The sequence below is a fragment of the Calonectris borealis genome, chromosome 18 (genome assembly GCF_964195595.1).
Source record: "Calonectris borealis chromosome 18, bCalBor7.hap1.2, whole genome shotgun sequence".
Lineage (NCBI taxonomy): Eukaryota > Metazoa > Chordata > Aves > Procellariiformes > Procellariidae > Calonectris > Calonectris borealis.
Window position 1 is genome coordinate 1667920 of NC_134329.1, and position 17575 is coordinate 1685494.

The window sequence follows — 17575 nt, forward strand, 5'->3', positions numbered from 1 at the left end:
TGGAAAGGTGTGGCTCTGCCATCCCCTTTTCAGCTTGTTCTCCTCTCTGTGTGGGTCTTCTCCATCCCTCTTCCTGACCCTCTCTGGGTAGCGTTTCATCTGCTGCCTCTCAAACACCGATCGTTTCTAGCAGAAGAGCACCAAGGAGCTGATGAAGAGCAATAGTAGCTCTCACATGTAAGCACCAGTGCGGTGCCAGGTTGGTAAATAACAAAGTCCACAAGCAAGTAAATTTTGCTACAGACACCTAAGTAGCACTGAAAAAGGAAATATTGTTTATTAACAGAATATTTTTCTTCCAAAATGTGATATAATTCGCAAGTACTCTATATATTGAAAAAACTTCAGAGGACTGGCAAATGGAGTACAGAGATGAGTCTATCAATAAGTAAGTATGTCAGGGAGATAACTGAAGAATGACCTAACTTGAACGTAGCTAGCTTCTTCTGGGGAGTGACATTAAAAAAAAATCAGATTTGTTTTTTTTAAATGTCTGAAGAGTTAGTTAGTAGTTATTTTCTTAAATTTGACCTAGCTTCTTGTACTACACATAAAAAACAGATTTGAAATAATTAAAACGTATCCAACCATTGCAAACATACTCTGAAAAAGATTTAAAAACTCTCCCCTATAATCTATTATAAAAAAAAGAGTACTGAAACATATTATCACTGTAATTTCAGTTACTGCCTCCATGCTGGCACATCCCACTGCTGCCAACAGAAATGTAATTCCCCATTCACTGAAGTGTTTACATCTGGCATTAACAATGTTCTCCTTGACCTTCACTAGCAGCACCCTGAATTCAGAGGACCTCAGCCACAGCAGGAGAGGAAGCCCAGCTGTCGGTATGAAGAGCTGCAGGTGGAGTGGCCAAAGCAGAGAAGAGACACAACTTCTCTCAGGCCACACAAGTCAACGATGCTGAGGAATGGGACACCTAGAAGCGTTTACTCCCTGCCTCACGTCCCTTCTGCAATATCCTACCACTTATCCACACACTGTTCTTCTCTATTTAAATGGCCTGCAGATATATACCCCTTTAAGCAAAGGTGCCTCTAGGCAATGCTGTTCTTGCTCAGGAGTCCCACCAGAACCCCATATTTACAAAGTACGCACATGCCAATTACAGTTCCTGTATGTTACAATGCAGCAAAGGATTCTAGAGTATTCCAGCAACCAAACTGGCCATCTCAGCTTCATCTCAACCAAGAGTTGTTTAATTCCCTCTACCAAGGCAATTGCACAGAATGGTGAGGGTTAGCTGAATCTTTAAGCAAATTTAAACAGTCAACTTGGACAGCCCTGAGCAGGAAGAAAGCCCACCCAAACCTATAAATCTTAACCTTTTTCCCCCTCTCACCATTCTAATAAGTGTTTATGGAGGTGTGACAAGCTGGTTTATAACTTGTTGTCAGAGCTGTCAAGCCCCGGTCAGGTGCTGAGCGGCACCACCTCTGCAGTGTCACTGCGGGGCACAGCAGCAGGCGGCAGCGGCTGCCTCGTGCCACTCATTCAAAAGCAACACTTACATCGGGTTAAGGCTCCTTGTTGCAAAAACTTAAAATTATAAAATAGGTTGTGATACGGTATTTTAAGTATTTTTCATAGATCTTTTGTAATTGTTTCATATAAAATTCTTTCACTGAGAGGACGCAACTGACATGCTGCATTAACTGAACCAAAGGAAAAGCAATCTGAATGCCACGGCACTTACACCAGGTGCCAGTCAACTGCATGCGAAGGAAAATGTATTTCTGCTGAAATGAATAGCCTTCCAGAAACAGTTCTATTGAGCTCAAATTAGTTCAGCAAAAAATACGTGCCAATCACTGAAAGGCCACCTAGGTTCCCTGCTATGCTTGCAGAAATAACAAAAAAAAATAAAACATCATTACACATGTAAGAAATCTATTTTGAATGCTCAAATAAGCTCATTTATTTTTCCATATGTTGTCCCAGATTTCATTACTACCTGCCTGCAGAATCATTTTCATAGGTTCATAAACAGTTACACTTTCATCTCCAGGTTCTTGCCTGCCATTTATACCACAAATAATAAAGAATCATCAGGCCAAAAGTTGAGTTCATTGATAGCTGTGAAGCCCTAACACTCCTAAGCGTGCACAAATATGCAATGTTCAGATGTATCAACAGAAATCAGCAAACAATTCTATTTATGGTAATGTTGGAGGTCTGAGGAATCACACTCATTCCAAGCAGACTGGCCACAGGAACAAAAAATAGCAAATAGTTTAAGTGTGATTTCGAGGTCCCTAGAGATAGAGCGGGGGTAAGATGGTGTCACTCAAGATCTCAGTAACCAAGAAAAGATTAAAAAAAAAATTAAAGCAAACCCTCCACTGCAAATTTCCTAACCCTCTAGAGACAAAGCAACATGCAGCCTCCCTACAGAAACTAAATAGTAAATCACCATTAGATAACTACAAAGCCCTTTATAAAGCATTGTATAACTCTATGATGTACGGTACACCTCTGCACATGCTTAATCTTCCTCGTGTTCAAGCAACCTTTTCAGTACAACAATAAATCCACCAAGTCCTTGTAACTACAGAGACAGGGAGGACTAATGAAGGTTTTAATACCTCCCTCCATAGCATTACTTAACTACTAGTACTTGCAACTGAAAAAAATCATTGCTGCAATTCACAAATGTAATTCAGCAAGTACACGGCAATTTTCTGTTCACCCTGGCTTCCTGCGCTGGCAGAGATGCTGCCTGCACGGGTAATCACCTTCAGCAGTGGGCGAGACAAAAAGACACCTTCAACACAGCTAATTTCCAAGCAGGTTCTCATGAGTTTAGGACACTATATAATGTATGAAGTCCTCCCTATCGTCTTTCCACAAGATCCAAGAAGGCTTCTCCCTAACATTGATTTTCTGGGACCAAAACAGAGAAGCTACAAAAACCATGTAACAGGCCAGATTTATCTACATAAATATGTGCCTAGATTTAAAAAAAATTATAAACACAGAAAAACTGCAGAAGCCGGGTGTGAGATTTTTCTAGAAATCTGCTCATAAAACAGAAGCAATGCTCCTGACAGTCCAATGTCAACTGAGTATTTTTGAAGCTTGCCTCTGAATTCAGCCCGCTCAGCTTCTCAGCCTGTGCATACCGTCATAGGTCTCGAATCCTTTACAAGAACAATGAGTTTTTTGTTGCCAAGTGTCTGTGTCTCTGGTCTCTCTTTGTCCCAGTGTTCAATATCTGAGACAAGTTATTGGATGAATTTTTTAAAATCATTATTACTTTTTTCCCCCTGTGGTAAAGCAAAAAGAGCAGATTTTTGAAATGTGATCAATAATGAAACTAATACTCCCAAAATCATCTTCAACAGATAAAAAATGCTGAATGAGCTTTTGTCCCTTACTCCTCCAGAAGTAAGAAAAAAAGTTATTTTTATGGCAACATAGAGAGAGAGAAAACTATACATGGATTTCCAATCATATGGATCATCAACCACTGGCTGATGTGAGTTCTATTAGAGCGCAGAATGATGAACTGGATGTCTTGAAAAATCTATTACTAAATGTCAAGATAAGGAAAAAAAGAAATCAAAAAAGAGAAAAACTTTTCTCCCACTGATTTTAAGATTACAAATTAAAAACTAGGTGGTAATTTAACATACATAGTCTCACCAGAACTGCAGAAAATTGAATGCCAGGGATTAAACAATTTCAGTCTGTGAGGTCTTTTGAAAATTTAAATCACTCTCCCATAAATCCCCCAGAATGCCAGCTGTACCCAAGAATGCAAAGAAAGTGATTTCCTTCTCCTGTACAGTGATGAAAGAAGGAGGGATGCTTCCCTGCGTTAAGTGTGCTTGCAGGGAGGTGTCCCCCAATTACGTGATGACTGCATAAAAGGCACAAAGTGGCCTTGAAATGCAGTGTCCAAAGTTGAATACAAAACCATATATAAATTACACTACTCTCTTTTATACACATATATAATATACATACTTATATGTACTACCATAATAACAAAATACCTTAAGTCTTAAAAAATTAGCATATGCCAGAAAGCATTTTTTCCCCATCACAGAGCTGAACAGAGGATGGAGCAATTCCTTAACATTCAGAAAGAGATGCTAACCCCTTTATTATTTGGAAGAAAAAGGAGAAAAGCTAGGAGGATTTAAAGATAATGGTCGGCTGCCACAAGCTAATTTGTTCTCCTCTTAAGCTAGGTAAATAATGTTTTGTGGCCTACTCTTAACACTTGTATACTTGCTCCTCCGACCCAGGCCGTATGAATTTGTCAACTTTATTGCTCTCTAAATTTATCTTGACACTCGGAGAACAGCTTTTCCTTTCTGTCTCTTTAGAAGGAATGGGTGGCTAGGCAGACTTAATGGAATTATCAGTATTCGTTATCTTTTTAATCCCTTTGTCATCTGATTTTTTGAAGAGATTTTAAACATTTATGGGAGGATAACTACACCAGGAAAGTGGCCAAGGTATTAAATGACAGGTTCCAGAATATTTGGAAAAAAAACACAAAACAAAAAAAAACCAAAAAACAACAACCAAAAAAAACCAAACAAAAAAACCCCCACAACAGATGCTGAAATACATTTCTTACTGAAGAAGCTGCCAAGAAAAAAAAAAGGCAATTTTGTATGAAGAATTGTTGGACTCAATTTAACGAAGAGACTGTTTGATTAAAACTACCTAACATAGGCAGATAGAGCTAACACGTACATTCTTTTGTAATTTGAGTTTTATATCTCCCTTAAATAATTTTGGTATTTGTCCTTGTTTATACTGCAGTCTGAGTATTAGCCAGATGAGAATTAGACAAAAACCAAAGGAGTACCTAGCCAGAGATGCCATTTATCACTTCTTCAGCTCTGTTGATGTCTTCATCTTACATTTTTTCATTTTCGTATTAAAAAACTCAATCTTAACTGAGGTGACTGCCCTAGGAATGACTTGCAGGAGATGCAAATGCTGAGTGCTCCTACAATATGTGTTTGGAATTAAAAGACAGAAACCATGATTCCCACTCAGAGTGAACGTGTAGTAAGTCTGCCTTACCTCCTTTATGGCTTGACAAGGGCCAATATGTGCTGCTGTTTCACGCATTCTTGAGAGTTTTGAACAGGTATAAAACAATACATATACAGGTAGCAAACGTAGAGACAAAGACACCAAGCTATTAGGCCTAACAGGTCATACTTTGCTGTCATTTAAATACAGGTCTGAAAGTCTTCTCATGTGAGGGGTCCCCCATCATCCTTGTTTGATATCTGAACCCTTAGGGTATTTGTGTTTTGTTCCAAGGTCCTGTTCTCTACACTGCTTCTGGGATCCTTCTGGAGTGGAACAGCAGGACCCAACCCCAGACAGAGTCCCAGGGTGGATCAGCTTGGGTACCACCCCACCAGGCAGCACGGAGGGACTATGCCAGGTTTTGTTGCCTCTTCTCAGCCTAGTTCTCCAACGCTACCCTAGCAGGTCCTGGGCCTTCATGCAGCATCCCTCCACATCATGTTATACATGCAAAAATGCAGCAAGATGCAAGCCAGACCTCTCTTTACTTTGAATAAATTATAAAAATATTATTTTAAAATACCTTTAACACTTTTGCTAAAGTCTGTCAGGGGACATCTAGGGCCCAGAGAAGCCTGAACACCTTTCATTATAACCAAGATTACCAGTTACAACTTATTGCAGCTTTCACTTGCTGGAACACCCCATTTACAGCCTGGTGAAAGCTGTTCCACCTGCAAGAGCCTCACCTGTACACAACAGCAGGGATACGCTTCCAGGACCGAAAGCTTGCCACACTCTCTAGCTCTTTATCCGTGATCCAGGCGGGAACTATGATTTCCTGGGGGTAACTACCGCAGAGCCTGTGAGAAAAGTGGTGCAAAGGGTTGAACGTAAGTGATACAGAGCAGTTACACGCTTCCCAGACAACACACACAAATAAGCAGTATAAGCAACCTGACAGCTGTTCATCTCAGCAAACTGCCATTTTGTTAATTCCTGTTTCATTGTATGTTATTAAACTCCTCCTTGCATATACAAAAAGCACTGTGAACACTGAGGTGCATAAATGCATTTCAGAATTAGAAGATTCAAGCTGGTGTTTTCTCAGGAAATTCGCATGTAAGCGATTTTTAACTCCAAGTGCTGAAATAAACTGGACCTCAGAAAAGAAATTCCATGTCTCTCCATGCTAAAGAATTAGCCACTCGATTTCTGGGTCACAAAACACAGAAGCAGAGCCACCCTGGACTACTGGATTCAAGACAAAAAACATGTGTAAGTGTGGAAAAAGTACATTGGCTAATTAACCCTTGCTGAAGGCAGGAATCTGCATGCACTGGCGAACTGGAACTTTCTTGTGACTAAATGCACCTCCTACTCCACGACTTAACTAATAAAGCTATGACTGCCAATGAGAACAGTGCAAGCAGTCAGCAGTGACTGCAATATATTGCTGAATCATAAATTAGTTCATCCCCAGTGCATCGCCTTAAAGAGATGCATTTACTGCACAAGGAGGACAGACATGAACACGTCTAAGATTCTATTCAGAAAAATATACCAATCATCCTGAAAAAATGCTCTTTTTTCAAGTGCTGGCCACAAGAAGAAAAGGAGTAGTTTGTGTCATTCTGCTTCCATATGACATATAAAGTTTTTTTCCTTTTTCTTTAGTATTAAATATGTAAGGGATAGCTATTTTTTCTTCCCTAGATTTTTAGAAACCAAGACAGATACTCTTCTTGCAGTGACACCAACTACCAGGTGCAAGTCATTATCCTGCAAAGACAGAGCAATGAAACATGTTTCATCACAAAGTGTTACTGTTGGTTTTGCTCTGAATTGGATTAGGGATCAGCCAGTACACTCTGTCCTACCAGCCGTGAATGGAGGAACACCTTTGTCTTCTCTAGCTGCTGGAGCAGAGATTTGTCTATGCTTTCAGGACCACAGGAAGTGTTTTCTCTTATTTTCAGGATCTACAAGCTTAACTCTTCCAAACCAACTTTTTTTTTAACACAAGTCTTTGTCATAAGTTAGAGAATAAGACACAATAAAAAAATGTTTTTTAAAAGTTCAAATCAAACTCCACTCTTTGCTCACTTAAGGCTTCCCTTTCTTCCACTAGAATGCTTATTCTCTAAGAAGTCCTCTAGCAAGCACATAAAAATCTGGTATTTCTAAGCCTACAAAAATTGTAGCAGCTAATAAAATATTAAATATTACTTTAAAAGCACATTTTTTTCTATAAAACAACAAAAAATCATAATTCTAATTGTCCCTTATTAGGAACCGTAAAGCTTGGAAAAAGTTCCAAGTTATCTGCTATAACAAAATTGGTGTTTTGAGATGCCATTTGGCTCTGAATCAGCAGCCCACATAACTTACTTGTACTTCTCATTGATGTTGGAAATCCTCCAGGCATTGTTCATATCAAAACCCATCCGCTCCACTTCATTTTTAAACCTTGAAGTTACATGTTCGCCTGGGTATCAAAAGCAGAGAGAGAAAATAAATGCAAAATAAGAAGTAACATTCCTACCTTTCAAAATAGTGAGAGAAAATCACCACTGCGCTCATACTTACTAAAAACTGAAGAGAAAGGAACAGTCCAAACCCACCATCTACATTTCACAACCCTATTTTGAAAATCCCTATCAGGGGAACCACAGCTTGTACTGATGGCTCTCCCTGGTCAACTCTCCAGAAATGTCCAAGTCCATCAAGGACTTTTTCTCTGAAATGACCAGCTGCTGTAAATTCACGAAAGAAACAATAACACTGCAGACCGGAACCAAGCACATCAGCAAAAACAATTTAGATCCATCAGAAGTCTTAGTGGGAAAACACTAGTTTTTCTTTTCTGAAGTTCAGAAGAATTCTGTATCAATGGGAAGAATGTGAAGCTCTGGTCTGACCGATATGTGAAGGGGTAACATATGGAATGTGGTCTGGAACTTGGGCAATCTCTATTTAGTACTGCAATTTCAGCCACAGGTTTCCTGTATGACTGTAGGCAAGCCTTGTAATTTAACCTGCATCTCAGTTTTCCATCTGTAAATTGGACATTATTCCTCCATGAGTCATGTGGAGATATGAAGATAAAATGCATAAATGATTGTTTGACACAAATATCAGTCACAAGATCTGATTCCTCACAAATTCCTGGATTAATATGTTAAAGGAACTGGAATGAGCTCCATTTATTTTCTAGACAATTTTTTTAAAGTATCAAAATACAATTGGAAAATATACAATGGCAATAGAGAATAATTATTCTGATAGACAAAGTCTACAGAATTATAAGGTACTCAATCAACATGTAGAAGAGAACAATGTACAAAATTTCAGGTTCACAAAGCTAAGAAATATGATAAATTTAATGAGCATGTGAGCAACACTAGATAAAATGATTCTGAAAGTCTGTCCATTGCTTGTCTCTTTAAATTACTGTATCATTAAATCATGAGGCAGAGCATCACCCAACGGGGGGGGGGGGGGGGGAAATCTGTTGAAAAATTAATGCTTTAAGTATTACATCTTTCCATTATATATTTCAGAAAACACCTAAAGTCTTTCAATACCTGAGATATATATAGATACATATTTATCTCAAAGATGTAAATGTACATGTCTGAAACAATTTTTTATGCAACGTTACAGAGAGATTAGAGATAAATATAGAGAAATAGGTAAATTAAGACTAAAGATAGCAGCCTAACTACAAGACTTAATTAGCTGTGAAAGAAAAGCTATAATGTTATTCATTCCTACAGGTCAGATCATACATTGAAAATGGTACTTAGCAAATCTAAACATGCTTTACAATATGGACAATGTGCAAGAGATCTGCATAATGACATTATTTTTCTTACACTTTTTGAAAGGTAAAATGTGAGAATGACACTGTGTGCAAATGCAGAATATTCACTCTTCAAGGCACATGGCGGTAAAATCTATGGGCCTGACTGACCTTCATCACTTACTCCCTTTACATCACATCACTGGTGCAACAGTGCCGTAAAAAAGAAATAGTTCTGCGTCGCGTGTCGTGCAGTTTCTGCAGAAGGCTAGTCTCAGTATCACACAGGCACTGTAGTTCTGCTCTACCTTCCCTATTGCCAGATCAATTAGACGGAAGCTTGCCGACAATTTCCCACTTCTCACGTGAACTCTGCATGAGCTTGAATTTATTATCTTCTAGCCACCTCCTCAAACAGATCAGCTGCCCGAGTCCCTGTTTTACAAAAGCTGGATGACTCCATAGAGATGGCAGCTCTGCGAGGAGCCCTTTGATCCCCTGTCAAGTGCAGAGGTGAAACTGGGACAATACATTCCAGCCAGACAACAACCTCTCATGTTCTTCCTTAGCAGTGACTTTTTTTTTTTTAAAAAAAAGGCAAAAACTTGTATTGGAACAGCAGCATGCTCTTGCAGCACTGAGGATGGGCATTATTATCAGCTGCTTTGAGAAATGGTCATTAAAACTTCTGATACATCCTTAAGGATTTTTCTGGATAGCAAATGAGAATACTGGAAATATCCTCAATCATCGATGTTGCATACTGCTAGTGGGTTTTAAGAGAAACACATAAAACTACATGAAAATGAAATATTCTGTTTGATTTCTCCCTCTTAATTTTTCAGCTACCGTGCATGTCGTGGAATCATAGATTTTCTTCTGAGAAATGAAACCCTAGCCTTAACATTTTGTCCGTTCCTCCTGAAATGCTGGTATTTTAAGAGGCATTTTGAGCTAAGATGGATAACATTTTTCAAAGCGTCCCAATTAACTCTCAAAATCAGAGAAAAAGCAAGCTATACATTTTGTGGACTTGTTCCTTCTGACTATAAAAGCTGATCTTGTGAGCTTCCCATTACATATATTGATAACAACTTACATTTTCTCCCCAAAAGTTGATACTTAAGATAGATTTTGTAGCAATTTAGTATTTTTGTTCATATCTACCAAATATTGGGCTCCTTGGATGTAAAAAAAATAAATTACAGTATCTTGGGATTAACTTCTTCAATTACATTCCCATAGATTTATTTCAACTGTAATTCAACTCTTAGAAGGAGAATATCTACCACCAGAAATAAGCAAGCTACAGGGAAGAAAAAGTTACTACATTAAAGAAAATTATTTGATAGACACACCTACAAGAAAAAGATTTGATTGCTAAAAGTTAATAAAAAGGTAAATGCTGCTTCTTATCGTAACCCAGTGTTAGGTTAAAGCCCGTCTGTTTCAGTGAGGAGAAGAAAAGGACTACAAGGAGACTTAGCAAGCCATCTACATGTCTGCTATCTTCCAGTTCCTGAATTTAGTTAGGAGGGAAAAGACCCGAGTTTAAAATTCTGCTCTGAGGATTTTTTTGCCTTTTTTCAGTAACGGCTGACGAAGTGTGTAAAGTGCCGGAACACGAACCAGAACCAAGGAGCACCTCCTCCCACTTGTGTGCTACCTGTTCACTGCTCTTCCTCGGCGCCAAAGAGATTATAGTCTTTGCTCAGCCCCAGACCAGCTTCAGCAGTAAGTATAGAATCACACTAACATTCCTCAACCTAATAATTGGGACACTTTTCTTGGATACGTGACTTGTGAGCAAGGAGAGCCTCAGATTGGAGAGGGCCTGGAACTCACATTTCCTTACATTCAGACAAATGCTATAACCACCAGCATCCCAATTTTTAGCTTTTATTTACTTGTGGGCTTCTAAAGCTTTCCAGCAAGGATGATATTTCACTAAAATAGGTCGCTGTCTTGCAGCTGTGAATGAACCTCAGGAGCAGCTCAGGGACTTCCTTCTTGTCCACACCTCCTGCTCCTCAACATCCATGTTGAAGACCAGTTCTAGGCAATTACAAAAAATGTGGGCACAATCAATACAACATGTTTTAGATTGAAAGTTGTTGCTATGGTGAACAAAACGTTATTAGTATTATACATGACTGACTAAATCAAATCCACCACAATAATTTCCTTAGGTACTGCTTTGTGTATTGATCCCAAAGTAGCTATGGCGGGAGCTAATCTCTCCTTTATTCAGACAGAACAAAACTCAGACTGTGCGGCAGACATGCAAGACATTAAAGGACACCTCACTGCAAGTGAAGGTATACTATACCTATATAATTACCACATACAGTATATTCACCAGCTAATGAAAAAGTGCAAGAACTCACATACAAAAAAAATTCCATACTGGAATTTTCCAGGTTCAGTTTACAATTCACAGACTGAATTTGTTTATAACTTTTTTTTGAAAGTTCTGGATTTCAGCAAACAGACAGTTACTAGTCAATGCATCTGTGATGATCCCCAAAGCGTTTCCCCATACCTGGCCGACACAAATCCCCGTGCTGTTCCTTTTCACTAGCATATACCTCCATACACCAGGCGTGATAGGCAAATGAGAAAAGGTCTTCTATCTTCGAAGGAGGGCGGATGGCATTGTTCAGTCGCTTAAGCCAATCTTGACACTGCTCAAAAGTAGAAAACTGACACCTGTCCCAGAAACAAACATATATCTATTAATTTTCAGTAAAAGATGCCAGACTCTAAGATCTGACCGGCTGACTATGAAAACATCTGTGAAAGCAAAAAGTGAGAACAAAGATCTTATTGATAACTTAGTTCTGCTTCTGCGTACGTTCTAATGGACAGTAAAAATGAAACCTTTGGATATTAGTAAAGAAATACACACTTAGGAAGTCAAAATAAACTGTAAGCAGGAAAGCAACGTTCTGTGATTGTGAATAAACCAGCGGTATGCTCTACTAGTCATGAATGAAGGAGATGCTTATGCATATGTTTACTATAAAACCAAGGACAATATCCCTGAGTTCAGTCTGCAACTTTCACACAAAGACAGGAATGCATTACAGCGACTTGCTGACTCGTGGTCTCAGATGGAAACTCACAAAACCATCACATACATTATAATCTATGCATCGTATTCCCATAAACAAGAACACATTTTTCATCATAGGAGAAATATCCATTTGATTAATATACTTAATTTGAGAATAATGAGGACAAACTCCAGTATCTGAAATCTTACATTATTCCCCTATCTCATATGCTAAGATTCTCTTTCTGGCCTTGGTGGGAAGCACAAACAATGTTTTTGAAACCGAGCCTTCCCTAACATTACAGACTAACAATAACAACTAGCAAGAATATTCCCTGCACAGGAGAAACTAACCTTCAAAGCGGTATATTAAAATTACATTAGCTTGTCTTTTCAAAGAGGATTCCTGGACCCTTTGGAATAAAAGGGTGGAAATAAGATCAGGGATTTATTTTGCTCTGACAGATTTCTTCAAGATTTTATAGTTATAAAATATTCACCAAGTATTTACATTCAGCTCAGTCTGTGTTCTACTGCATTCATGGTTAATGACAGCATCTGTATTCTCTAAGGGCAGGATTTATTACACCTACCTGCAAATATCTAAAAGTCAGTCAGTGGAAGGAAAAAGACACGTCCAACTCATGAAATGTGTCTAAATAGCTGCGAGGAACCGCAGCCTGGAGGTTTTTATTTCCATCACTGACTATAAACCAAGTCGAGACTACTACCTTCGACTGGATAATTCTCTATCAGGCCAGATACATCTCATCCTAAAGATCCCATTTTCTTTTTAAATTCTTTTAAAGTTAGTGTTGCAAATAACAAGTACTGTCTTTGCTTGAGCTCTATTATTCAAAACACAAACTACTTTGTTCATGAAAAAGAACATGAACATGTATCTGAGCCCCATACTTCATGATCTTCCAACGGCCAGTGTCACCAAGTACTGATTCTCAGAGATGCGATTTTGAAGGAAAATTCATAAGGAAGGCCATAAATACAAATAATTTGTATTCATTCTACAACTGAAGAGAAACAACAAATTAATGTAGAGAGGAAAGGTGACTTTTTAAATGTCAAGAGCTACAAGTTAAGAGGAAGTTAAATATTTAATTCAAATTAAACTAAATATTACTTCTGAAGTAAAATCAGTCCTCATCAAAATACAGCATTTCAGGAAACAGCTGGCCTGTTAAACATTCTGAGTGCTCAGATATGACTGGGGCTCATTTCATTATACAAAAGGTACTGCCAGCAAACATTTAATCAAAAAGAAATGTTCCTTTCTTGTTAATTAAAGTTTATAGATCAAAATTAATTTCTGCAGCAGAAAGTAGAAAACAGCTGTAGCTCAGGCTCAGTAGCTCAGAGACTCCTGGGGCAGACTCTGAAGTCTGCTGAAGGACAGACGTAAATAAATACTCCCTGCTACATGATGCTATCTACTCCATCGGGTTGCAGACCTGGCTTTACTTTATTCCCTCACTTTCTTTTCCAATAGGCTACTATGTCTTAAGGATAGCAACTGTACCCTCACAGCTGTTAAAAATGGAGGGTGGCTGATGCTATCCAGACTGAAGGTTTCACGTAGACCTGCACAAGCCCATACCTTAACCCTCCAAACCCCAAATCTTGATTAAACACTTTTCTAAGTGTGTGTTTCAGTGGTTTATCTAGTTCTGTATCTTATAACTAATTGAAGCAATACATTATAACCGATTGTAACACAGGGAAAATGCTGTGAGACTAAAATTAATTTCAGAATAAAATCAAGATCAGCCACTTCGGCTCAGACCAAGATTTGTTGCTATACTGTATCATAGAAAGCAAAAATGCAGACCATCTTGCTCCCATCCTCTTTACAAAAATGCCCAGCTATCTATCACATGCAAAACCAGACAAAAGAAAAATCTTTTGAGGGAGAGCAAGTCCACTAAGTAAGAAAACACATTTCCTTAAAACGTCACAGCTGTCCACAGTATGTGGAAAGCAAAGTTACCCCCCATTCAACATTCAGCCTATTCATACCTTATAACCTTGCAGTCTTTGCAAGTCAAATGAAGTTGAAATATATCACGGCACTCAACACTTTCTATAAGCTGCAATGGAACCTGCAATTAAAAAGATTATATAATTTTACTTCAAACAGCACTAACACTGTAATTTCCTTGCATATCTCACAAGGATTTATTATAGAACTATGTGGAGTCTGAAAAGAGAGAGAGAAAAACAAAGAAAACCAAGTATAACGACTTCAACAGCTCTGAAGTATGGTACCATATATCAGTAGTTTCAGCTCCACTGCTGTATAGTCCAAAAACCTTAAGGGATCACAGCTGAGAAGACTGCAGCACTGGTGACAAATGTGAAGGCAGGAAAAGCAGCAGAAACCCACAAGCTCCTCTCTCATGGAAGCATCTTTCTGCCTTACAGGTCCAAATTTAGGGATCCTGGGAATGTAATTTTAGCTGTTGGCATCAAAAATGAGCTGCTAAGCAAGATCCCCCTTAACAGACTGCTGCAGTCTAGATGCTTATTATATGGAAATATCCCATATTTCCTCTTCAGGGAAAAACCATTTGTCCTGTTTAGATCAACACTCATGATCAAAGCAGCCATATTTAGAGTAATAATGCTGAATCATTCAATTTTTAAAGACGTAGTTATATGCACTTATGTTTCTGCACTAGCAGAAGCTTGATCAGGCAAAACATGTAAGCACAGGCAAGTACCTTTAAAGATAAGAAGAAACCACAGGACGAAAATACTAGTTTTCATTAATATTCTTGGACCTTTACCTGAGACAGGCAAATGTACATTACTGTCTTAAATGAACAGAAGTTAGTATTCAACTATCTCATCCATAACTGTCTAAATACCAAACACAGAGAATTTAGCTAATACCTATAATAAACATGAACTGTAAAACTGTTTGAACTGTTTATTAGATTATATTGAACATTACACAAGGCAACAAAATCTCTGCCATCAACATCCTTCGATACAAAGGCTATCAGAGAAACACTGAAATACTGTTATCTTCTTTGCCATCAGAGGAGTGTGATCCAGCAGTTTAAGTTCTGGCTTGGGGCTTATAAGATATGGCTGTAACACCCTGCTCTGCCAGTGCCTTTCCATATGACTCTGCACAAGTCCTTGAAGGTCACCTCCAATCAAGGATCTGAGGTGATCAAGACAGCTTCTACTCAGTAGAAAGCTTAAAAAGCACCTGATTTCAGTGGAATGAAAAAAGGAGATGGAACTAAAAACAGTAGGCAAGGGAAAGAGATGTCTCAGAACCACAAGAAAATTTACTTTGAGCATGAAGATGCCTAGAGAAAGCTAATGGTAAATGCTGCGCCCAGGCGAGTGATCAAAACTCTCAAGTCTCTTGGGGAGGCAGGCACACAGCTCACAGCTGCACCTCGTGTCTCCCTGCCAACTCAAAAGTCCAAGTCCAGAGTCCTCTTCTGAATACAAAAGCTCAAATAATTGCCCAGAGCTCACAATCCCCAAAATACAACAGGCAGGTATTGTCTTAATACTCAACCTTTATCCTTGCCCTTGTCAGACCACAACCAAGAAGCCGTGCTGGACTCTCCTTAGCTGGAGAAAGTACTAACCCTCATTTCCCATGACCAGCAAGGCTGGTACAGGTAAGTTATTCTTTGCTCCTTTTGGTGTAACTGGGCCATTAAAGAACAGAAAATTCATGCACAAGGAGACTAGACAAGATGGTGTCTGACTCGAGAGTAGTTTGGGTATTCAAATAAAGCTGGAACTTGAATTTTGGTCCATGTTTTCAGTATTATTACTGTTTTAAGATCTGTCACAGTCTAATATAAATTATGTAAGTAGCAATATGAAGGGTACATGAAATGAGGATTCCCTCCTGTGAGATAAGCCCCCTCTTTATTTGCCATGCTTAAGCTCAAACTGACTGCAGTCAACCGCAGAGAATAAGCACAGTGAAGATGCTGATAGACTTAGATACCAATGTAACAGAGTGTTTAAATGCATTACAGACAAGATCAGATGTACTGTTGCTATAGTTAATCTTTTTACTTTAACTGCTAATTTCTTTCATGCCTTCTCCGATTTGATTCTAGTCTGCAAGGTAGATAAATTGTTGTGATAGTTCTGCCTAATAAATTAAGGGACTGGAACGGACCTCAGACTGGAGAATCTTCCATTCTTTCTTCCTGACTGGACAGCCTCACATACACCCAACAAATTATTTAAATCTACCATTGACCTACATGGCACCAACACGGAAAGTAAGGTACCTTTCCCCAACAGAGTTAAGACTCTAGAAGACTTGCTTTTTTAGTCAAATGATGCTTTATCTGTTAATTTTTTTTTCCCCCCAAGCCCTCTTTTATTGCATTTTTTCCTATGTCCATCTTCAGTTAAGCACTTCTTTACCTTGCTCCCTCCTCTGAGCAGTCTGGCTCTGGCTCCTCTTCCTCCTGTCTGCACTCTAATGACATACTTAGTATTCTTCTACTCCTGCATTATTTTTAATTTCTTTCTTTCAAAGTCACTCTTTGTTCTATGCCCTTTCAATTTGCCCTCTGCTCAACAGCCATTCTTTTTTCTCTTGACAGTCTACATGCAGCTCACCGTCTATTTCCTTAGAATCTGCCGGTTTTTCCTCAGGGCAATCTTCGTATCAATCTTTTTAATTTTCTTTTCCAGTCATAAAAATCTGTCCTCTGATCATCTTGCATTTTCAATCTCCTTCCTGTCCATTATTCTTCTCCCAGTAAAACTCTGTAAAATTAGCTGCCTTCATTCCCCATTCTCTCCCACTGATAATCTTCCATTTTCATTGTTGTTTTTCAGGCTGATGCATGCAGCAAGTCACACACCCAGTGCAGTTAGCTTGCTCTTGAAAGAGCCATCAATTCTATTTGCAGGCACTTCACCATGTAATAATGGCTATCGAAATAAAGCAGTGGAGAAGCAATCATTTTTACTTTTATAAGAATAAACATGCATTGTTATCCAAGGCCAATCATATCGCATTAGAGAGAGTACTAGAGCATTGTACTCTTGCAGTATCTGTCTCTTGACTGCCTCTTCACAATTAACTCATTTTAAACAATAGCAACATTCTACAACTCAAACTTCCTTTTTGAAAAAAATTTTTATTCTTTTAATTACTGGAACTGTCTGTTACCTAACAGCAGTACAAGATATATTTACAGAAATATACCTCTGTAGTTAGAAAAAGCACAAGTTATCTTTCCACTGCTGAAGCAACCCACGCCATGGCTCAATCCTTGACCACAACGCCAAGTGGTATGCAGTGGACCGTGGCCAGGCTGCTATAAGCCAGCCCCTTCACGAGTGACTATACTATATACTCTGCCCTGTATACCATTTGGTCTGAGTCCCTCCAGGATACCACATGGCAGCCAGGGGCCATGCGCTGTAATTAGTACTGTCATCTTGTTTTCCCAGTTTGGAGCCTGAAATAATGTCAGGGTTGTTACAGACCGGTTACTTTAAACAGCACGAGGCCAAGGCTGTGCGCTGTGTGTCCTGAAGCATGGTACAATATGACATACGGAGGAACTGAGGATGCAAGGTCAGCTCAGAAGGTGTTCCAGGACTCTCCTAGGTGGAGGGAGTCAAATCCCTCCAGGTGCAATCTTGTTCATATAACCTACAAGGAGTACCTGAAG

General features: G+C 38.9%; 1 protein-coding gene across 10 annotated transcripts in view; it reads right to left on the reverse strand.

Moving 5' to 3' along the window:
* MTMR3 (myotubularin related protein 3) overlaps window positions 1-17575 on the reverse strand; it is an 87307-nt gene that overhangs the window by 25518 nt on the left and 44214 nt on the right. For 8 of the 10 annotated variants that reach the window (XM_075167172.1, XM_075167174.1, XM_075167177.1 and 5 more), the window contains 4 exons: window positions 13914-13996; window positions 11370-11536; window positions 7414-7510; window positions 5772-5885 (listed from right to left, as the gene is read on the reverse strand). In XM_075167172.1, the coding sequence (XP_075023273.1) occupies window positions 5772-5885; window positions 7414-7510; window positions 11370-11536; window positions 13914-13996 (461 nt within the window). Of the gene's footprint in view, window positions 1-5771; window positions 5886-7413; window positions 7511-10734; window positions 10861-11369; window positions 11537-13913; window positions 13997-17575 lie in introns of those variants that run through there. The other 2 variants (XM_075167180.1, XM_075167181.1) reach the window with 2 other exon arrangements.